The 24,222-nt window shown below is 45.2% G+C and overlaps 1 protein-coding gene across 10 annotated transcripts in view; it reads left to right on the forward strand.

Annotated features, from left to right (window-relative positions):
- sgip1a (SH3GL interacting endocytic adaptor 1a) overlaps window positions 1-24,222 on the forward strand; it is a 286,659-nt gene that overhangs the window by 211,012 nt on the left and 51,425 nt on the right. For all 10 annotated transcript variants that reach the window (XR_015077669.1, XM_085982717.1, XM_085982720.1 and 7 more), the window contains 4 exons: window positions 1,212-1,286; window positions 2,189-2,734; window positions 5,852-5,976; window positions 8,592-8,718. Coding sequence is in view for 9 of the 10 variants with exons in the window: in XM_085982717.1 (XP_085838843.1) it covers window positions 1,212-1,286; window positions 2,189-2,734; window positions 5,852-5,976; window positions 8,592-8,718 (873 nt within the window). In the remaining variant the exon portion in view is untranslated. The remainder of the gene's footprint in view (window positions 1-1,211; window positions 1,287-2,188; window positions 2,735-5,851; window positions 5,977-8,591; window positions 8,719-24,222) is intronic.

Here is a 24,222-nt window from a genome sequence, read left to right on the forward strand (position 1 = left end):
AAATTGTACACAGTACTCCAGGTGTGGTCTCACCAAGGCCCTATATAATTGGAGTAAGACTCAAATCCTCATATTTCCTACTTTTATACTCCATCCCCCTTGCAATAAAGGCCAACATTCCATTTGCCTTCCTAATTACTGTACCTGATATAAGAACATGCCCAGGGCCTCTTGACTGAAAAAGTCCAGGAAATCCCAGGCCAATGTAAGAGAGGAAGCCTAATGTAATGGGTCTCTGCCTCCCTTTCCTCACCATAGCACCTGGGAACTAAGCATTTCCCAAAGGCTACAGGGCGGGATCTCGGGATCTATGTGTTATGCTACTGCAGTACAGTGTATGCCTGTATGTCATTCAATGAATGAGTGAGTGTATAGGAGAAAGAAACATAAGTGACAGATGCTACTAGCCCTGAGCTTGGAAGAGGCCTCTGGTCTCTCTCCCGTCCACTCCCCCTGTGGCCTCAGACCCCAGAATTTGGAGCACCGTGTCCTCATATAGAGTCAGTGGATGATAGTTGCCAGCGCTTCAGGGAATTAATCTGGTGCTTGCCTGGTCTGTAGGACTCAGTTACACGCTGGGAAGTGCATTTTCCAACTACAGTACCAGAGGAGGTGCATTTTTAAATTAAATTTTATTTCTCTGTTTTCATTTACCCTTTTTAGCAAGTGAAATCTAGCTTTAAGTGTCAGTCTCAGCTCAGTGAGTCAGAAGGTTGTGGGTTCAAACCCCACTCCTGGACTTGAACACATAATCTAGGCTGATTCTTCAGTGTGATTCTGAGATTGCTGCATTGTTAAGATGGTGGCATCTTGTGGATGAGACATTAAACTGAGGCCCCATCTGCTTGTTCAGGAGGATGCGAAAGTCCCCTCACCACTTTATCGAAGAGAGCAGGGAGTTCTCTTGGTGTTCTGAGATCAAGACCACTAAAAAAAATTAACTGGTTATTCACTTGATTGCTTTGTGCAAAATTAGCTGATGTGTTTGTCCACAAAACAACAGTGATGACTTCAAAATTGTTGAAATATGCTACATGATTGCACATTCTTTCTTTACCTTATTTCTGATGTGTTACTGATTTTCCGAATGTGAAAATTGTTTTTTTTAAATATATCGATTGTATGCTTTTAATTATCTTCAAATGGTATAAAACGCAACAAATGGTTTCACTTTGATTTCACATCTTGCTTCTTGTGATTGCCCCTCCCAGCCCCTCCTCCGCTTCCTCCGAAAAATATCCCAGCCACACCACCTCGCACAGGATCACCTTCAGCAGAGGGTTCAGGTAGGGCTTTGTAAACACCTTGTAATAATATGGCCAGCCTGTCATTTACCTATTGTACAGCCACTTCAGTGGAATAGGCTCATGTGAAGCATAAATGCCGGCATCGAAAAGTTGGGTTGAATGGACTGTTTCTGTGCTGTATACTCGATGTAACTCTATGAATAGCCATAAAATAACATGCAAACAAAATGGAGAAATAATGTTCTAATTATAAATGACTGGATCTTTCTAGTTTTTATTTTCAGCCTTTTTTATGCATCTCTCAGATCACACTTTCACAAACTATTTTCCAAATTCTGTAATACTACGTGGTTTCTATGCTACATCTTAAATCCTTTGCTTCAAACTTTCAAAAAAATGTATTTTGAAGTTTCCCCCAGTGTGCTCAGTCGATAAATATACTGCTGAGAGTAGAATTGAGCTGTGCACCCCCGCACAGTCTCGGGTTCAGTCCTAGATGTGCTGTGTTAACTGGTCTCAGTCAGAGCAGCGGGGGATGCTACAAAGGAATCTGCACCCCTTAGGGAGGAGCAAAAAATCTGCCAGGGTTCCACTAAAGTATCTAGTGCCCCCTGCTGGAAAGTGCATGTGTGACTGTCAGGTGAGGACATGCATTCCATGGTGGAATAGCCTGCTGACACTCATGGTCTTGGCTCAGACATGAAGAATGGCCACTTGGGCAACGTACCAGAGGGCAGCCAGCAAGGGTCAGTGTTTCCAGAAGAGGAGTGGGAGGGGAATCCTTTTCCTTCACTTTAAAAAAAAAAAAATCTGCCTCTTTGTTAATATTGAATTTTTCAGTCTTTTAACACTGAATGTATGTTCTTGAGTTTTACTTTTGTGTTTAATCTTTTGTTCTTTTGATTCCTGCTTTTCTTTTACTCTCGAATTTTGAACTTAAGACCACACTAGTCTGAAAGGCACCAAGTCAGACCTTGATGCAGCAACACAGCAACAACCTTTACCGAATTCAGCCCATGGGACTGTAGGGAGTGGCCAGGGTGAAGCAGAGCCCCAGCCTGACAAACTGTTGTCTATCAGTGACTTGGATGATATTTTTGGCCCAGTTGTATCTCCCAGATCCGGAGTCGTCCTGTCGAAGAACAAATGGATCGATTTCTCTGATCGACCTGCCAGAGACGAGGTTTCACCAGTGGCTCTGAGTGAAAAGAGGCCCGTCTCTGCCCCGCAGCCAGAGGAAGTTCAGAGCGGCCTGCAATCCGCCGATGCCCCTCCAAGTATTTCTGTGCCTCTCGACCAAGATGGGAGTGAGAAAAAATGTTCTGAGCAGGCTTTGGTCAAGAGCGAAAAGAGCGAGTCGTCCTCCTCCCTGAAAGAGCTCGCTATGGGGCAAAAGACCACGCCCCCTCCCCCTCCACCTCCTACCTACAGGACAGTGGTATCTTCTCCAGGACCCAGTTCAGGCAGTGGTGTGTCCAGCAGCAGTGGTACGTGGTGTTTGGTTAAACACTGCACTAGCATGTCCACACTGGAGCCTGTCTCCAGCAAGAAGCCTCAATGGCAGCAACATGACTGGCTTCTTCCTGCTTCTGTCCTGTTGTATTTGTGCTTTTCCATTCTGTGCTAAGCTCTGCTATTTTTGTGTTCTTTTGAAAGCAAGTGAGTCTGTAGTGACATTCCAACTCCCCTCCCCCCCCCCCCATCCCCCACAACTTCACCTTTAACCTTTTTTCGAAACTGGCCGACAGGTTTTTATGTTATACACCGGATAATGCACAGTCTGCAGTGTGTTCCAAGTCAGCAACACATCATGGAATTAAGAAAACCAGCTTAAACTGTGAGAATTGTATTCAAGTGTTTTTTTTAAGCATCATTTCCAAGCTTCCTTTGATGGCCCAGTTGATAAATGAACCACTGCTGAGCTGCACGAGTGCTACAATTGGCCACATCCCCTCTCCCCCCTCCCCAGGCCATGGACAGGAAATATTAACCAAGATTCCAGCTCCAAATTATTATCTAGTGACCCTCCCTCCCCCACCCATCTGCTGGGAAAATCCACGTGTGGATTTCTGGTGAGGGCTGGATTAGGCTCGGCTGCAATGCTCCCATAGTCAAATAGCCTTGCACCCCTCACTGCTCAAACACAAAGAGTGGCTATTTGTACAAGGTGCTATAGTTAGAAAAAGCAAACCTTACGAAATCTGGTGTTAGATTGGTTGGATTTTTATCTTACAAATGTGTTTTGACAAACCTCATGTACACCAGAGGCCTCTTAATGGGAATACACCTTTGGTTAGTAAAAGGTCCCTTTTATTCAATCCATCTCCATTATTATATTGCTGATACAGCACCAGGACAGCAGGGCTGATATGGGGACCTGCAAACTCTTGAGTGCTGCTTTCCCCTCTTTGTGTGCTGCTGAGTCCATTGGAGGGCCAATAAGATGGAGGTCATGTTTTCTGCTGCCTCCAATGGCAGCTCTTTACTGAGCCGAGTCCTGGATGTCATCGGAGATGCAAAGTCCACTGCTTTTTAATTATAACAAAATATTGGTCTCATGTTGTCACTCAATTGCTGTCAGTGGAGCATTATCAATATAAATAGAACATAAGAACCACAATAAGATTGAACTTCCCCGGTGACTTGGTGGGTAACTGGTGTGGCACTGGACCGTGCTGACTGAGAAGGTCCAAGGTTTGAACACTGGTCTGTATTGAGTTTATTGATTGCAGCGAGGGCGGAGTGCTACAATGTCAGTGTTACCTACACTGACAATTTACTCATGAGTCCAGTGATTTGTAGAAGCTTTTTAAACAAATATATTTCACACAGGGAATTTAATGTAAATATTCTGCATGAAGCATGAGTAAATGGTGAATGTTGACAATGCTACAATTTTCACCTCTCCAAAACAACTTCCTGTCAGCCAATTTCCACCACCTCCCCCCAGACCTTTCCTGTTGTGTAATTAGATCACATCTGTGTCCCGCTGAGTGCGCATTTTCCTCATTGGTTTATAACCATATCAAGAGTTTATGGTTATAAGGCTTTCTGTTCCAATGTTGCAGCTTCCATTTTGCCTTTATTTGTTTGTACCAATCCACCAATATCAATCTTCTTTCACAAAATACTGATGATGGGGATGGGGATTAAAAAGTTTACTCACTTGGTGAGGAACTGTATTGCCTGTGTGGTACTGACTCACACAGAATAGTAAATTGCAGATTGATCTGTGTTGAGTTAGCTGATCGCAGTTACAATTGCCTTTGGTGTCCTTAGGCTGGGAGGTGAAAACTCGGGTGAGGTTCCCAATCCTGATTGCTATCCGATGATTCATGCTGAAAAGTTAATGGGGGTAATTTTAACTTTGAGGTAATGGTGTAAAGAGGGCAATATAGAATTGACTGCACATTATACCCCACGCCTGGTTTTCTCTTCCATTGACTTCAATGGGAAGGAACATCAGGCTGGGTTGTATAAAAGGCGCTCCCCCCTCCCCCCACCCCGTGTATGTGGACATTGGGCTTGACTGTGATGCCCTCCACAGTTGAACAGTCTGCCAATACTTACATTTGAACCTCACATATAAAGTCCAGCAAGAGTCAGCACTTTTAGAAGCAGAGAAAGAAAATTAAATTAAAAAAATTACAAAGAACTGAAAAAGTTTTGTCCTAAACTAAAGCTAGCTTGAAAATTAAGGTGCAAAATCAGAAGGAAAATATTGTACTTTCTGGTAAAGCAGGCTTAAAGTCGTACCATGCTTTAGAGAGTGCATCCACCATATGAAACCCTAAAAACTTCAACATCCAATTTGCTAACTACTTTGTTTTTAATTTTATTTTTCTTGATGCCGATGTAATTATTGGGCTCGGTCATAATGCTGTCCACAGTTGAATAGTCTGCTGATGTGCACCACATTGACTGTTGACTCAGACATGAAGAATGGCAAATTTTGCAACATAGCAGAGAGCTGCCAACACCCCTGGAAATACAGCCTGAGTCAATGGGGTGGATTTTAACCCCACCCAGCGAGAACAGTGTGGGTGGGCAGGTAACATGGTGGGGAGGCAGGTGGGGGGGGGCAGTCGCACCACATTGCCGGCGTGTTCCAGGGCCCCCACCATCTTTACTTACCTTAATTCAGGCACAGGAAAGCCAGCTGGGGGCCTACTTTACATTGAAAAGATGTGGCCCAATGATGCAATTGGCACTGCAACAGCATTTTCCAGATTTAGGAGTCTCGCACGAGGCCAACCTCGAAAGCCAAACCATGGGGGCAATCACAGAATGGCCAGAAGCGGCCAAGGGAAGTTTAAAAAATTACTTTCTCTGGAATTCTTGTGGGCCAAGAGGAGCAGGAGTCTTCCCCCCCCCCCCCCCCCCCCCCCACGGCCCAGCTAGGAGTCTTTGGGTTTCCACAGCCCCAACCTTGCCTCTTCATCCCCACACCAGATGCCAAAGCCCCTGTCCAGTGCTAATTTTATGCCAGGGACCATTCCCTCGGGTCCCCAGCATCCTTGGGCTCCTGACCCAATTTTTGCTCCAGCCCTGAGGATCCCCCCCTGTGATTTGTAAAATTTTAAACCATGTCTACTTATTTTTAGGTTCTTCATCTCCTGCCCGTCCAGCAACACCATCAGGCTTGACCAGTAACACTCCTCCTCCTCCACCACCTCGCCCTCCATCACGGCCTAAACTGCCTCCTGGAAAGCCTGGAGTTACCGACATGGTATGTTTTGCTGTGTTACCATCATATTCATTGTAATTAAAATATTACTGGAAATGTAACAAAAAGAGGATGTTAAATGTCCTACTTGGAAGCTACAGAGAAAAACCCATTTTTTGCACCTGGTCTCTGTGGGGATCAGAGCCATGCAGCCCAGTGGACTGGACAATGACTCACTCAAAGCCAGAATTCTTCTTCGACAACCTCCAAAAACAAGCTGGGCTGTCTATTCTTCACAAGAATGTGGGTGAAGCCGCAGTCATGGTATTGCCTGTGTATTACAATCAAGCCAAGAGATCATGCATCCAAGCATCAATTTATCTTTGGCTTAGTTTGCTGACATACTGAGATGAGATCAGTCACTGGAATCGTGCCAAGTATCCAAATTGAAAACTTTGGGGGAGACTTTCAACTGTCGGCCGCCCATTTCTAACCTGAAAATTGGGCAACTGGCAGTTGAAGGTCTGGTGGGGACCTCGTTTGCCAATTTACCTGAATCAACTTTCAGGCAGGCCTTTAAATCAGCGGCCAATACTCCCTCCCGAAGCAGGCAGGAGGCTGTTTACATATTACAAAGGGAACAGATAGGGTAAATAGAGAGAAACGATTTCCGCTGGTTGGGGATTCTAGGACTAGGGAACATAGTCTAAAAATTAGAGCCAGACCTTACAGGAGGGAAATTAGGAAACACTTCTACACACAAAGGGTGGTAAAAGTTTGGAAGAGAGATTGGGTCGATTAGGCTTATATTCGCTAGAGTTTAGAAGAATGAGAGGGGATCTCATTGAAACTTATAAAATTCTAACAGGACTAGACAGACTAGATGCAGGAAGGATGTTCCCGATGACGGGGGAGTCCAGAACCAGGGGTCACAGTCTAAGGATAAGGGGTAAGTCATTTAGGACTGAGATGAGGAGGAATTTCTTCACCCAGAGAGTGGTGAACCTGTGGAATTATTTACCACAGAAGGCAGTTGAGGCCAATTCATTAAATATATTCAAGAAGGAGTTAGATATATTTCTTAAGGCTAAAGGGATCAAGGGATATGGGGAGAAAGCAGGGACAGGGTACTGAATTTGGATGATCAGCCATGATCTCATTAAATGGCAGAGCGGGCTCAAGGGGCCGAATGGCCTACTCCTGCTCCAATCGTCTATGTTTCTATGTTTCTATATTTTCCGCAAATGGCAATTGATGCCAGCTCAATTGTTAATTTGAAATCGGAGATTGATAGCTTTTTGTTACCGAAGGTATTAAGGGATATGGGCCAAAGGCGGGTATATGGAGTTAGGTCGCAGATCAGCCATGATCTCATTAAATGGCGGAACAGGCTCGAGGGGCTGAATGGCCTACTCCTGTTCCTATGTTCCTATATATAAATGAGGGTCTTATGCATGTTCTGTGCTATAAATTCTATGTAAAATGAGTGAAGCACGCACGGCACATGCCAGTCCCATTACTCCAGGTATTGAGAGATCTAACCGATGCCTAAAGGAACCGCTGGACACCGCTCCAAAAAATATATTTTTTTAAATTTTGTGCGGATCCTGGAGGAGCAGCAACCCAAAATTCTTCCAGCCCGCTGCCGGCCCGCTATGATGGTGCATGATGTGTCCTAACTTGCACCAAGTCCCGTTCACCCATCACCCCTGTGTTCGCTGACCTACATTGGTTCCCGGTCCAGCAACACCTCGATTTAAAAATTCTCATCCTTGTGTTCAGAGCCCTCCATGGCCTCGCCCCTCCCTATCTCTGTAACCTCTCTAGCCTTACAACCCTCCAAGATATCTGCACTCCTCCAATTCTGGCCTCTTGGGCATTCCCAATTTCCTTCACCCCCACCATTGGTGGCTGTGCCTTCAGCTATCTAGGCTCGAAGCTCTGGAATTCCCTCCCTAAACCTCTCTACCTCTCTTTCCTCCTTTAAGATGCTCTCTTTGACCAAGCTTTTGGTCACCTGCCCTAATTTCTCCTTATGTGGCTCGGTGTCAAATTTTTTGTCTTATAATACTCCTGTGCAGCGCCTTGGGACGTTTTACTACGTTAAAAGGTGCTATATAAATACAAGTTGTTGTTGTTGATGTTGAATAATTTGCCATGTGCACCAAAGGTCATCATTTCATTCCATGGTCTGTGCCAGGTTAGTTGATTTCAGCTGGAGTGGCAGTAGGGGTGAAATTGGCCTGCGTGTTCCTTAGGGGGAAAATTCAGCCAGTATTTCTGCTCCTGACTGCTCTCCATAATTCCCTGCTCAAAAAGTAGATATTCAATAAAGACAAGATTGGGCTTGGCTGTGATGCCCACCACAGTTAAATAACCTGCAAAGATTCACTGTCTTGGCTCACATATGAAGAACGCAGACTTGATGAAGTTCTGGAGAGCTGCCAGCAGCCACAGAACTACACTGTGCATAAGTCAGCTCCTTCAAGAGAGGAAATAGGAGGGAAAATTAGTATAATTTCAAGCTTACTAAGAGTTTTATTGCTTGTTTCTTACATATGAAGCTCATAAACTAAATGATGAATTGTTTCTTTTGAAACTCGGAGTGATGATGTGTGATCTAATCTGCAGTAAGGTGCAATTCTATAACCAGGTATTTTTTGGTTTATGTCTTACAGTCCAGGTCTTTTAGTCCTCCGATACATTCGTCTAGTCCTCCACCAGTAGCACCTTTAGCTCGAGCAGAAAGCACCTCCTCCATATCTTCGACTAATTCACTGAGTGCTGCCACCACCCCTACAGTTGGTAAAATACTCTCCTTAACCTTTCTTTACGTGTCAATAGAGCATTAAAACATGCACTAAATGCTGTTGTTTGAGTTCAGGAAACTATTTTCGAAGGTTTTTTTGAAATGGCAGTCTCCTTCCTTACTCCTGCACATATACAAGCTCAAAACAGAGACACATAGGCAAACAGTTCTTAATTGCTACAAGTTAACTGAACGTTTGATCCCAATCTGTCCTGAGTTAGCTCACCCCAGCTGGGTGGTAATAAGGTTGCTGCAATTTGCCTCAACAGCCCCGGGCTAGATGGGGGGAAATGAGCCCCCTACCTTACTGCCCCTTGTCAACTCCTGATTGCCATCTAGTGACTCCTGCTCAAAAGTGTATGTGTGCAGATGTTGGTGTGGACAGAATCAGGCTGGGCCGTGATGCCCCCCACAGTAGAATAGCCGGTTGTTGGTATTCACTGTTTGGGCCCACACAGAGTGGCCATTCAAAAAATGTACCCGAGGGCAACCACCGTTTGTGGAGGCATAGCCAATTGTGATACAGTACCTTCAGGAGAGGATGGTGAAAAATTGGAAGGCAGGGAGACTGCAGGAAAGAACATACCAGCCACTCCCAGGAGGCGACACATCAATGGTGATATTACAAACACCAAGAGCAAAACACAAGCCACGTACATTACCTTAACCCCAAGATTTTTTGCTGCTTCCAAACACACTTCGAAGTGATTATTCTGTGTAATGTATGGAAACTTACTGGTTTGTTGAATTTAAATAGAATACGCTGGAAATATTTTCCATTCCCATTTTTGGGGTGGAGCATCATGCTGGATATTAACAGTCAGCAGGCTTCTGTGATTAAATCATATAATTTGACGCACATCATAATCATGTGTGTTTTGTATTGTTAAAAGTGTAAGGTGAGAAGGGAGCTGATTTAACTCCATGTTAGATGTATTAATGCCCATACTTTCAAAGTCTTTTCAAGAGCTCATCTAAAAGCTCAGCTGATTAAAGCAATGAGTTGCTGAGCCACACAGACCAGGAAGGTCCAAGTTTGTGCTAAGTTAACTGAGGCTGGCAGTAAGGGATACTAAAAATAATGACTACTCTGCTCCTGGGTTAAGAAGAGGAAAATCATCCAGGGTTCCCACACCTGCTCAATATCCAGTAAGGTTGATGAAAATGCATGTGTGGAAATCTCTGGTGCCCTCGTGTGATCAAATAACCTGTCGACACTCAGTGTGTAGACTCATACTTACAGAATGAACATAACATAAGAAATATGAGCAGGAGTAGGCCATTCGGCCCTTCGAGTTTGTTCCGCCATTCAAAAAGATCATGGCTGATCTTCTACCTCATCTCCACTTTCCTGCACTATCCTCATATCCCTTGATTCCCTTAATATCCAAAAATCTATTGATCTCTGCCTTGAATAAACTCAACTACTGAGCCTCCACAGCCCTCTGGGGTAGAGTATTCCAAAGATTCACCACCCTCTGAATGAAGAAATTTCTCCTCATCTCAGTCCTAAATGGCCAACCCCTTATTCTGAGACTGTGACCCCTGGTTCTAGACTCCGCAGCCAGGGAAAACATCCTCCCTGCATCTACCCTGTCAAGCCCTGTAAGAATTTTGTATGTTTCAATGAGATCACCTCTCATTCTTCTAAACTCTAATAGGCCTGGTCTACTCAATCTGTCCTCATAGTACAATCCCCCCATCCCAGGAACCAGTCTGGTGAACCTTCGTTGCACTCCTTCTATGGCAAGTATATCCTTCTTAGGTAAGGAGAACAAAACTGTACACAAACCAGGGCCCTATATAATTGCAATAAATCATCTTTACCCTTATACTCAAATCCTCTTGTAATAAAGGCCAACATACCATTTGCTTTCTTAATTGTTTGCTGTTCCTGCATGTTAACTTTCAGTGATTCGTGTACAAAGACACTCAGGTCCCTCTGAACACCAATATTTCCCAATCTCTCATCATTTAAAAAATACTCTGCTTTTCTATTTTTCCTACCAAAGTGGATAACTTCACATTTCTCCATATTATATTCCATTTGCCATGTTCTTGCCGACTCACTTAGCCTGTCTATATCCCCTTGAAGCCTCCTTACATCTTCCTCACAACTTACATTCCCACCCAACTTTGTATCATCAGCAAATTTGGATATATTACATTTGGTCCCCTCATCCAAATCCCCTCATCCATCCTCATCCAAATCATTGATGTAGATTGTGAATAGCTGAGGCCCAAGCACTGATCCACTAGTTACAGCCTGCCAACCCGAAATGACCCGTTTATTCCTACTCTCTATTTTCTGTTTGTTAACCAATCCTTAATCCATGCTAGTATTACCCTCAATCCCAAGAGCCCTAATTTTGTTTAATAACCTCTTGTGTGGCACCTTATCGAATGCCGTCTGAAAATCTAAATACACCACATCCATTGGTTCCCCCTTATCTATTCTGCTAGTTACAACCTCAAGAAACTCGTTAACAGATTTGTCAAACACGATTTCCCTTTCATAAATCCATGTTGACTCTGCCCAATCCTATTATTATTTTCTAAGTACCCTGTTACCATGTCCTTAATAATAGATTCTAGCATTTTCCCTACTACTGATGTCTAGCTAACTGGTCTCTAGCTCCCCGTTTTCTCTCTCCCTCCTTTCTTAAATAGTGGGGTTACATTTGCTACCTTCCAATCTGCAGTAACCAATATATGAAATTTTGGAAAATGACAATCAGTGCATCCATTATCTCTATAGCCACGTCTTTCAAAACCCTAGGATGTAGGCCATCAGGTCCAGGGGATTTATCGGCTTTCAGTCCCATTAATTTCTCCAGTACTATTTTTTTACTAATACTAATTTCTTTCAGTTCTTCATTCTCGCTAAATAGACCCTTGGTTCTCCACTATTTCCGGGAAGTTTTTTGCATCTTCTTCTGTGAAGACAAACACAAATTATTTGTTTAATTTCTCTGCCATTTCCTTATTCCCCATTATAATTTCTCCTCTCTCAGACTGTAAGGGATCCACATTCCTTCTTACACTCCTCTCTCTGTCCTTCTATCCTCTCTCCTTTCTCTCTGTCCCTCCATCCTCTCTCCTTTCTCTCTGTCCCTCCATCCTCTCTCCTTTCTCGCTGTCCTTCCATCCTCTCTCCTTTCTCTCTGTCCTTCTATCCTTTCTCCCTGACCCTCCATCCTCGCTCCTTTCTCTCTGTCCTGCCATCCTTTCTCTCTGTCCCTCCCTCATCTCTCCTTTCTCTCTGTCCTTCTGTCCTTTCTCCCTGTCCCTCCATCCTCTCTCCTTTCAAACATAATATAAAATTCTATCATATTATGATCACTCTTCCCTAAATGCCCCTTTACTACAAGGTTGTTAATTAACCCTTTCTCATTGCACAATACTAGATCTGAAATAGTCTTTTCATTAGTTGGTTCCTCTTGGCTGAGTTACTGGAGGGTAACACAACATCTGTGGAAGCCATACCCAAACCAGCAAGGAATCAATGTCTTCAGGAGAGGGGGAAAGAAATGTGGTGGAAAAACAGGAGAGAAAATAATAAGATAATCTTTTCATTTTACCCATATAGACTTTGAGATTTATAGCACCTGCACTATAAGTCACTGGACAATCCCACACTGATATCAAAGTTATTTTTCACAATTTCTTTCATTTTGCCTGTTCCAGAGACATTGACCAATTGTAACATGACTACCACTGTCCCTGCTGAGATCAGCTAACATAGCACAGACTGCAAATTGAACTTGGATCCCAGAACCACACCAGGATATGCAGCATTGCCATTGCTTGAGCCATTGGAGTAAAGCTCGAACCATATTTAAGTTAATCCAATTTATGTGATCTTGTAAAATTTGTTCAGAGATCTCTTCAAGGGAATGATTTCTAATATTTCTTCCCAGTGTGTCTTTTGCAAAATAAAACCTGCAGCAGGAAAGCTAAGACGTCTTATTTTAACAATGATTTTGTAAACTTTTAAAAAAATGTCCCCATGATCCCCACCACCTTATTTTGTGTGAATTGATTTCTGTGAGGTTTTGTGTTTCATGTTTGTTTGTTTTTTTAACTTGTGCTATGCTATTTTGTCAATTGGATCAGAAGATGATGTTAGCATTTGGAAGGCTCTGTGAAGCGCATGCAGGGAGGCAAAAGATCATTTACAATAATGGGCACAAAGGCTCAAAAGAACCTAAATTTCTAAGGGTGATGGTGTAGCAGTGATCTATGCATGTGCTCTGCTGATTACAGGATGAGATCAATATGAGAGAGTTTGTGATTTACAGCCAGTGAAACAGCCATGAATTCTGTCAACTGCTTTGGCCAATCCTGGATAGAACTAGATTAATCCTGTTACAAAGCCAAAATACTGCGGATGCTGGAAATCTGAAATAAAAACAAAAAATGCTGGAAATACTCAGCAGGTCAGGCAGTATCTGTGGAGAGAGAAACAGAGGTAATGTTTCAGGTCAATGACCTTTGAAATTCTATCTTTATTTGATTCTGTTGTGTGTCAGTTGAAATCGATCCTTTTTGAAAATTCACCATCCTCAGCCTCCTACACTGTTCCAATGAAGCTCAGCGTAAGCTCGAGGAACAACACCTCATCTTTCGATTAGGCACTTTACAGCCTTCTGGACTCAACATAGAGTTCAACAATTTCAGACCAAAACCTCTGCCCCTATCCTTTTTCCCCCCATTTATTTTATTATTTATTTATTTATTTATTTTCTCTCTCCCACATGGCAGCTGTCTTTCATTCTGCCAGTGCCTTTACACTTCATCTAGAGCCATCTTTTGTTTCTTAACTTGTCCCACTACCATCTCCTTTTACAAAAAGAAAATACTACAGATGCAGGAAATCTGAAATAAAAACAGAAAATGCTGGAAATACTCAGCAGGTCAGGCAGCATCTGTGAAGAGAGAAACAGAATTAACGTTTCAGGTCGATGACCTTTCGTCAGAACTGGAAAAAAGCAGGAAATGGAACAGATTTTTAAGCAAGTGTAGTGGCTGAGAAATGGGGGAGGGGATGAAAGAACAAAAGGGAAGGCCTGTGATAGGCTGGAAGGCAGGAGAGATTAAGAGACATTGAGAGACATTAAGAGATATTCAAGGCAAAAGGGGATGGTAATGGGACAGGTTAAGAAACAAAGGATGGCTCTAGATGAAGTGTAAATTACACTGGCAGAATGAAAGACAGCTGCCATGTGGGGGAGAAGAACAGAACAAAAGTGTGGATAAAAAGTATATATATATGTTATGATTGACCCTTAGTGTTAGGGGGATTAAATACGTGGGGTTACAGGGATAGGGTGGGATATGTGTAGGGGTTACGGGGATCGGGTGGGATATGGGCCGAAATGGCCTCTATCTGCACTGTGGGGTTTCTGTGATTCTGTGATACGCTGAGCTTCCATGGAACAATGCAAGAGGCCGAGGGCGGTGACATCTGAGTGGGAGTGGAGCAGTGAATTAAAGTGACAGGCGACTGGAAGCTCGGGGTCCCCCTTATGGACTGAATGGAGGTGTTCCGCAAAGCGGTCACCCAACCTGCGTTTGGTCTCCCCAATGTAGAGGAGACCACATCGTGAGCAGCGAATACAGTATACTAAATTGCTAGAAGTACAAGTAAATCGCTGTTTCACCTGGAAGGTGTGTTTGAGGCCCTGGACAGTGGGAAGTGGGGAGGTATAAGGGCATGTGTTGCATCTCCTGCGCTTGCACAGGAAGGTGCCGGGTGAAGGGGAAGGGGTGTTGGAGGCGATAGAGGAGTGGACTAGGGTGTCGCAGAGGGAGCAGTCCCTACAGAATGCTGAAAGCGGAGGTGAAGGGAAGATGTGTTTGGTGATGGGATCATGCTGGAGGTGGCGGAAATGGCAGAGGATGATACGTTGAATGTGGAGGCTGGTGGGGTGAAAGGTGAGAACAAGGAGAACTCTATCGTGATTCTGGGAGGGAGGGGCAGGGGTGAGGGCAGAAGTGCATGAGATAGAACGGACACGGTTAAGGGTCGTGTTAACCACTGTAGAAGGGAATCCTCAGTTGAGGAAAAAGGAAGACATGTCGGAAGCACTGGTATGGAAGGTGGCATCGTCAGAGCAGATGCGGCGGAGACGGAGAAACTGGGAGAATGGAATAGAGTCCTTACAGGAGGCAGGGTGGGAGGAAGTGTAGTCCAGGTAGCTGTGGGAGTCAGTGGGTGCATAGTGAATGTTGGTCAATAACCTATCCCCAGAGATGGAGATGGAGACGGAGAAGTCGAGGAAGGGAAGAGTCGGAGATGGACCATGTGTAGGTGAGGGAAGGGTGGGCGTGTGTGCTGTGAGGAGGATGCTGAGAAACTACAGGATGATTTGGACAGGTTGGGTGATTGGGCAGAAGCATGGCAGATGCAATATAATATGGATAAATGTGAGGTTATCCACTTTGCTGTCAAAAACAGGAAGGCAGATTATTATCTGAATGGCAATAGATTGGGAGAAGGGGAAGTGCAACGAGACCTGGGTGTCCTTGTGCACCAGCCACTGAAGGTAAGCATGCAGGTGCAGCAGGCGGTTAAGAAGGCAAATGGTATGTTGGCCTTCATAGTGAGAGGGTTTGAGTACAAAAACAAGGATGTCTTGCTGCAGTTGTACAGGGCCTTGGTGAGACCACATCTTGAGTATTGTGTGCAGTTTTGGTCACCTTATCTGAGGAAGGATGTTCTTGCCATGGAAGGAGTTCAGCGAAGATTCACCAGGCTGATACCTGGGATGGCAGGAATGACGTATGAGGAGAGATTGGGTCGATTGGGCTTGTACTCGCTGGAGTTTAGAAGAATGAGAGGGGATCTCATTGAAACTTATAAAATTCTAACAGGACTGGACAGACTAGATGCAGGGAGGATGTTCCCGATGGTCGGGGAATCCAGAACCAGGGGTCACAGTCTAAGGATAAGGGGTAGGCCTTTTAGGACAGAAATGAGGAGGAATTCCATCACCCAGAGAGTGGTGAACCTGTGGAATTCTCTACCACAGAAGGCAGTAGAGGCCAATTCATTAAATATATTCAAGAAGGAGTTGGATATATTTCTTAAGGCTAAAGGGATCAAGGGGTATGGGGAGAAAGCAGGGATCGGGTACTGAATTTGGATGATCAGCCATGATCGCATTGAATGGCGGAGCAGGCTAGAGGGGCCGAATGGCCTACTCCTGCTCCTATCTTCTATGTTTCTATGTAAGGGTGGAAATTGGAAGCAAAGTGAATGAAATTATCTAGTTCAGGGCGAGAGCAGGAAACGGCAGCGATACAGTCATCAATGTACCGGAAAAAGAGGTGAGGGAGGGGACCTGTGTAGGACTGGAACAAAGTGTGTTCCACATATCCCACGAAAAGGCAGGCATAGCTAGGACCCATGCGGGTTCCCATAGCCTTTGATTTGGAGGAAGTGAGTGGAGTCAAAGGAGAAGTTGTTCAATGTGAGAACAAGTTCAGCCAGGCGGAGGAAGGTGGTGGTGGATGGGGACTAGTTGGGCCTCTGTTCAAGGAAGAAGCGGAGTGCCCTCAGGCCATCCTGGTGGGGGATGGAGGTGTAGAGGGATTGTACGTCCATGGTGAAAAGGAGGCGGTTGGGGCCAGGAAACTGGAAACTGTTAAAGTGGCTGAGGGCGTCGGAAGAGTTGTGGTCGTAGGTGGGAAGAGACTGGACAAAGGGAGAAAAAATAGAGTCGAGATAGGAAGAGATAAGTTCCATCTCCTTTTGCCTTGCACCATTTCTTAATCTATCTTAATGTCTCTTAATCTCTCCTGCCTTCCATCTAGAACTATCTTTTGTTTCTTAACTTGTCCCATTACCATCTCCTTTTGCCTTGCACCATCTCTTAATGTCTCTTAATCTCTCCTGCCTTCCATCCTATCACAGGCCTTCCCTTTTGTTCTTTCCTCCCCTCCCCTCCCCGCTTTCCCTGCCCCTGCACTTGCTTAAAAACCTGTTCCATCTCCAGCTTTTTCCAGTTCTGACGAAGGGCCATCGATCTGAAACGTTAACTCTTTTTCTCTCTCCACAGATGCTAGCCTGACCTGCTGAGTATTTCCAACATTTTCTGTAGAGTAATCCCGTATTGCCCACTACTTCAATCAATATAAATGAGGCATGAAACCTTTGCTTGCTCCCTTACTGTTATACTCAAGTCTTTATATTCAGTCCCATGTTTTTCTCTTTACCTATTGTGCTCCAGTGCTACTCTCCGAGTCTCTCTAGTTCTAATCTGTCCTCATTCTGTGACAATACAAATGAGTTATTGTGCTGCTTCCACTCTGTCCTTCCGTCATCTCTCCTTTCTATCTATCCATCTATTCTTTCCTTTCTCTCTGCCCTTTCAACCTCTCACCTTTCTCTTTGTCCCTCCATCCTCTCTCATATGAACATAAGAAATAGGAGCAGGAGTAGGCCATTTGGCCCTTCGAGCCTGCTCTGCCATTCAATGAGATCATGGCTGATCTTCTGCCTCAACTCCATTCACCGGCCCCATCACCATATCCCTTGATACCCTTACTAGTCAGAAATCTATCGACTTCTGTTTTGAATATACCCAATGACTGAGCCTCCACAGCCCTCTGGGGTAGAGAATTCCAAAGATTCACCACCCTCTGTGTGAAGAAATGTCTTCTCCTCTCAGTCCTGAATGGCCTACCCTTTATCCTGAGGCTGTGGCCCCTGTCTCTAGACTCCCCAGCCAAGGGAAACATTCTCCCAGCATCCACCCTATCAAGCCCTGTAATAATTTTGTATGCTTCAATGAGATCCCCTCTCATTCTTCTGAATTCAAGAGAATACAGGCCTAGTTTACTCAATCACTTCTCATACGACATCCCGCCATCCCAGGAATCAATCTCGTGAACCTTTGTTGCACTCCCTCTATGGCAAGTATATCCTTCCTTAGGTAAGGAGACCAAAATTGTACACAGTACTCCAGGTGTGGTCTCACCAAGGCCCTATATAATTGGAGTAAGACTTCTTTACTCTTGTACGCAAATCCTCTTATAATATAGGCCAGCATACCATTTGCTTTCGTAATGGCTTGCTGCACCTGCACATTCACTTTCAGTGACTCGTGTACAAGGATGTAGTGTCCGTGTGTTGATAAAGACACTGAAGACAGGAGTTGGTTCATAGGTATTTACTAAGCAAAGTCTTGGGGGGGGGGGGTTCTAACGGATATACACAATATACAGGCTTATATAGCCCGAGTGGCAATTACCGGCATTACAGCACACCTGGGGCTCTTAAAGGCACATACACCACAAAGGACACCCAGGTCCCTTTGAGCATCTGCATTCCCCAATCTTTCACCATTTAGGAAATACTCTGCCTTTCTGTTTTTTCTACCAAAGTGGATAACTTCACATTTATTCACAATATAATCCATCTGCCATGTTCTCGCCCACTCACTGAGCCTGTCGAGATCCCCTTGAAGCCTTTTCACAGCCTCTTCACAACTGACACTGCCACCTAGCTTTGTATCATCAGCAAATTTGGAAATGTTACATTTAGTCCCCTCATCCAAATCATTGATGTAGATTGTGAATAGCTGGGGCCCAAGCACCGATCCTTGCGGTAGCCCACTAGTCACAGCCTGCCATCCTGAAAAAGACCCGTTTATCCCTACTTTTTGTTTTCTGTCTGTTAACCAATTCTCAAACCATGCTAGTATATTACTCCCAATTCCATGTGCCCTAATTTTGTTCACCAACCTCTTGTGTGAGACCTTATCGAAGGCCTTCTGAAAATCCAGATAAACCACATCTATCGGTTCCCATTTTTCTACTCCACTAACTAAATCCTCAAAGAACTACAATAGGTTTGTCAAACAGGGTTTCCCTTTCATAAATCCATGTTGACTCTGCCCAATCTTACTATTAGTTTCTAAGTGCCCAGTTATTGCATCCTTTATAATAGATTCCAGCATTTTCCCAACTGCTGATGTGAGGCTAACAGGTCTGTAGTTCCCCATTTTCTCTCTCCCTCCTTTCTTAAATAGCGGGTTACATTTGCTATCCTCCAATCTGCAGGAACCGTTCCAGAATCTATAGAATTTTGGAAGATGACAACCAATGCGTCCACTATTCCAATGGCCACCTCTTTCAAAACCTTAGGATGTAGGTCATCCGGTCCTTGGGATTTATCGACTTTTAGTCCCATTAATTTTTCTCGTACTGTTTTGTTACTAATAATAATTTCTTTAAGTTCCTCATTCTCGTCACACCCTTGGTTGTCTCCTTTCTCTCTGTCCTTCCAGCCTCTCTCCTTTCTCTGTCCTTCCAGCCTCTCTCCTTTCTCTCTGTCCTTCCATCCTCTCTCCTTTCTCTCTATCCTTCTATCCTTTCTCCCTATCCTTCCATCCACTCTCCTTTCTCTGACCTTCCATCCTCTCTCCTTTCCCTCTGTCCCTCCATCCTCTCTCCTTTCTCTCTGTCCTTCCATCCTCTTTCCTTTCTCTCTGTCCCTCCATCCACTCTCCTTTCTCTCTGTCCCTCCATCCTCTCTCCTTTCTCTCTGTCCCTCCATCCTCTCTCCTTTCTCTCTGTCCCTCCATCCTCTCTCCTTTCTCTGTCCCTCCATCCACTCTCCTTTCTCTCTGTCCCTCCATCCTCTCTCCTTTCTCTCTGTCCCTCCATCCACTCTCCTTTCTCTCTGTCCCTCCATCCACTCTCCTTTCTCTCTGTCCCTCCATCCTCTCTCCTTTCTCTCTGTCCCTCCATCCACTCTCCTTTCTCTCTGTCCCTCCATCCACTCTCCTTTCTCTCTGTCCCTCCATCCTCTCTCCTTTCTCTCTGTCCCTCCATCCTCTCTCCTTTCTCTCTGTCTCTCCATCCTCTCTCCTTTCTCTCTGTCCCTCCATCCTCTCTCCTTTCTCTCTGTCCCTCCATCCTCTCTCCTTTCTCTCTGTCCCTCCATCCTCTCTCCTTTCTCTCTGTCCCTCCATCCTCTCTCCTTTCTCTCTGTCCCTCCATCCTCTCTCCTATCTCTCTGTCCCTCCATCCTCTCTCCTTTCTCTCTGACCTTCCATCCTCTCTCCTTTCTCTCTGTCCCTCCATCCTCTCTCCTTTCTCTCTGTCCCTCCATCCACTCTCCTTTCTCTCTGTCCCTCCATCCTCTCTCCTTTCTCTCTGTCCCTCCATCCTCTCTCCTTTCTCTGTCCCTCCATCCTCTCTCCTTTCTCTCTGACCTTCCATCCTCTCTCCTTTCTCTCTGACCTTCCATCCACTCTCCTTTCTCTCTGTCCCTCCATCCTCTCTCCTTTCTCTCTGTCCCTCCATCCACTCTCCTTTCTCTCTGTCCCTCCATCCTCTCTCCTTTCTCTCTGTCCCTCCATCCTCTCTCCTTTCTCTCTGTCCCTCCATCCTCTCTCCTTTCTCTCTGTCCCTCCATCCTCTCTCCTTTCTCTCTGTCCCTCCATCCTCCCTCCTTTCTCTCTGTCCCTCCATCCTCTCTCCTTTCTCTCTGTCCTTCCATCCTCTCTCCTTTCTCTCTATCCTTTCTCCCTATCCTTCCATCCTCTCTCCTTCCTCTCTGACCTTCTGTCTTTTCTCCTTTCTCCCTAACCTTCCATCCTCTCTCCTTTCTCTCTGTCCTTCCATCCTCTCTCCTTTCTCTTTATCCTTCCATCCACTCTCCTTTCTCTGTCCTTCCATCCTCTCTCTGTCTTTCTATCCTCTCTTCTCTTACTCTATGGCCGGAATTTTCCAGGCTGTCAGCAGGTGGGATCGTTGGTGGGTCTGGTGGGAAAGTGTTTTTTTTTGACAGCGGGTTGGGACCCCACTGTCAACTTGCTGCAACGCGCCTTTCCCAGGGTTGGGTCTGTCAGCGCTGAGTAGACCTAACATGCAGCGGCGGGCGACCCAATTAAACTCATTACCATCTAGTTGCCGGATCATTAACAGGCTTTTCTAACTTAACTTTTCACTTTAACTTCATGGCCACGGGAACCACACTGCTTGGGGACCACGGCTGTCAACCTGAGGTGGGAGTTCAGTGGCCATTGCTCCAGCTGATTACTTGACAGTTTCAAATGTACAGTAAAAGCTCCCACCTGACAGATCACCACTTTCCTCAGCCACAAGCTGTTTCTCAGTCCATTTCCAGCACAGATTCTGCAGGCTTTCCACTTTCTACTCTCCATCCAGGCTCACCTCATTGGAAGAACTCTCTCACCATTGACAGATTGCTTCTGTCATCTCTGCTTCACCTGCCATGTATTCCATTAACATGGGTGCCCTTTATACTGTCTCACCTTGGTCCTCATAATTCAGCCATGATCAGTCCAACACCAGCAGCACCAGGCACACCAGCAGCACCAACAACAACACCAATCTTCTCTGCAATCACCTGATGCTGCACAGGACAGAAGGTATCAGCACCCAAGCACATTGCTGCCCCGGAGGCCGGGGATGGCCTCACCATGGCCAGATTTACTTCACTTGACGCTGTACACTCCAGCTGCCACATGATGCGCCAGGTTAGCACCACCCAACACCAACACCATAAAGCATCCCTACAATACCCAAGCCATTCCTTTCACACTCACTTCCATTACAGGGGGTACCGTTATGTCTCACCATTCACTGGAACTCACTAAGCCACTTCCAAAGGTGCACACAAATCTGTCCAAGAATGCAAAGTGTTGAAAAGAAAGGTTTCAATGTTTGACACCACATTAACAGAAACTTTACATGAACATTGCATAATAAGCATATGGAGGGAGTCATGGGAGAACCTGGGTGCAGCCCTGCACCTCTGTGCAGTCATTGTCAGTGTTTGCAGCACTTCAATGCTGTAGAACACTGACAGCACAAATGTTAAAAGAAAGTTGGCCATGGTCCCTTTGAGGAAACTGGCTGATGACGTGTCATGAGTGACGTCACCAGACCCATTTCCTCTAATTGGGTCGGGAAACACGCTGGGAGGGCTTAACAAGCCCTATCAACAGAACATCATTTTCCAGAGCATGATAAAGCCGGCAGCGGGGTTGCCACCCATCACCGACGTCGCCTGCCCCGGACTCGCCGAGGTAAGCAAAATCTCAGCCTTTGTCTTTCCATCCTCTCCCCTTTCTCGGTCTTTCTATCCTCTCCCCTTTCTCTGTCTTTCTATCCTCTCCCCTTTCTCGGTCTTTCTATCCTCTCCCCTTTCTCGGTCTTTCTACCCTCTCCCCTTTCTCGGTCTTTCTATCCTCTCCCCTTTCTCGGTCTTTCTATCCTCTCCCCTTTCTCGGTCTTTCTATCCTCTCCCCTTTCTCGGTCTTTCTATCCTCTCCCCTTTCTCGGTCTTTCTCTCCTCTCCCCTTTCTCGGCCTTTCTCTCCTCTCCCCTTTCTCGGTCTTTCTCTCCTCTCCCCTTTCTCGGTCTTTCTCTCCTCTCCCCTTTCTCGGTCTTTCTATCCTCTCCCCTTTCTCGGTCTTTCTGTCCTCGCCCCTTTCTCGGTCTTTCTGTCCTCTCCCCTTTCTCGGTCTTTCTATCCTCTCCCCTTTCTCGGTCTTTCTATCCTCTCCCCTTTCTCGGTCTTTCTGTCCTCTCCCCTTTCTCGGTCTTTCTATCCTCTCCCCTTTCTCGGTCTTTCTATCCTCTCCCCTTTCTCGGTCTTTCTGTCCTCTCCCCTTTCTCGGTCTTTCTATCCTCTCCCCTTTCTCGGTCTTTCTATCCTCTCCCCTTTCTCGGTCTTTCTGTCCTCTCCCCTTTCTCGGTCTTTCTCTCCTCTCCCCTTTCTCGGTCTTTCCATCCTCTCCTCTTTCTCGGTCTTTCCATCCTCTCCCCTTTCTCGGTCTTTCTATCCTCTCCCCTTTCTCTGTCTTTCTATCCTCTCCCCTTTCTCTGTCTTTCTATCCTCTCCTCTTTCTCGGTCTTTCCATCCTCTCCCCTTTCTCGGTCTTTCTATCCTCTCCCCTTTCTCGGTCTTTCTATCCTCTCCCCTTTCTCGGTCTTTCTATCCTCTCCCCTTTCTCGGTCTTTCTATCCTCTCCCCTTTCTCGGTCTTTCTATCCTCTCCCCTTTCTCGGTCTTTCTATCCTCTCCCCTTTCTCGGTCTTTCTATCCTCTCCCCTTTCTCGGTCTTTCTATCCTCTCCCCTTTCTCGGTCTTTCTCTCCTCTCCCCTTTCTCAGCCTTTCTCTCCTCTCCCCTTTCTCGGTCTTTCTCTCCTCTCCCCTTTCTCGGTCTTTCTCTCCTCTCCCCTTTCTCGGTCTTTCTATCCTCTCCCCTTTCTCGGTCTTTCTGTCCTCGCCCCTTTCTCGGTCTTTCTGTCCTCTCCCCTTTCTCGGTCTTTCTGTCCGCTCCCCTTTCTCGGTCTTTCTGTCCTCTCCCCTTTCTCGGTCTTTCTATCCTCTCCCCTTTCTCAGTCTTTCTATCCTCTCCCCTTTCTCGGTCTTTCTGTCCTCTCCCCTTTCTCGGTCTTTCTCTCCTCTCCCCTTTCTCGGTCTTTCCATCCTCTCCTCTTTCTCGGTCTTTCCATCCTCTCCCCTTTCTCGGTCTTTCTATCCTCTCCCCTTTCTCTGTCTTTCTATCCTCTCCCCTTTCTCTGTCTTTCTATCCTCTCCTCTTTCTCTGTCTTTCCATCCTCTCCCCTTTCTCGGTCTTTCTATCCTCTCCCCTTTCTCGGTCTTTCTATCCTCTCCCCTTTCTCGGTCTTTCTATCCTCTCCCCTTTCTCGGTCTTTCTATCCTCTCCCCTTTCTCGGTCTTTCTATCCTCTCCCCTTTCTCGGTCTTTCTATCCTCTCCCCTTTCTCGGTCTTTCTATCCTCTGTGCTATTACACTTATAATATAGAATTCTGATGATCATAAGAACACTCAACACAAAAGCAAAATACAGTTGATTCTGGAAATCTGAAATAAAACCAGAAAATACTGGAGTATTTCCAGCATTTTCTGTTTTTATGTAAGAATACTCTTTCTGTGTTATTCTTGTACTATCAGTTGGATATATCTTAGATGAACTTTAATAGATTACTGGAGTTTTCCTTATTTTTCCTGCCTTTCCATCCTCCCAGTGCTTTACTAATTCCATGTGTCACCAATACCGTAATCACCATCATCACGACCTGTTATGCATAGAATATGTCTTATCGGGAGAAAAGAGGCAATGTGATTTTATTCTTTAATTTGGGAAAATGCCTTTTTATCTCTGCATAAATTAAATTTTATTTTTAATTTAAATTGCTCGTCCTCCTAATAAGAAATTGCAGGCATAAACCATGGCTTTAGTAGAAAAGGATCATTTATTATATACCAGACAATTACAGACCTAGAGTTAAACAATATCTAGAGTTCATACATGATTTAGCAGTGCTTTAGCAACAATCATAACCATAACAGCAATTAGTTTTAGTGTCTTTGGGCAAGGGAGAGGATTAATCAACCATAGTTTCTGCTCCAGATTACTTTCCAGTGATCTGTGTAAAGTGCTTGGGCAGGATTTTCATTGGGCCATGGAGGTGGGATTGGAGGCATG

The sequence above is a fragment of the Somniosus microcephalus genome, chromosome 3 (genome assembly GCF_052327205.1).
Source record: "Somniosus microcephalus isolate GS21.2 chromosome 3, FLI_Smic_1.0, whole genome shotgun sequence".
NCBI classification, from domain to species: domain Eukaryota; kingdom Metazoa; phylum Chordata; class Chondrichthyes; order Squaliformes; family Somniosidae; genus Somniosus; species Somniosus microcephalus.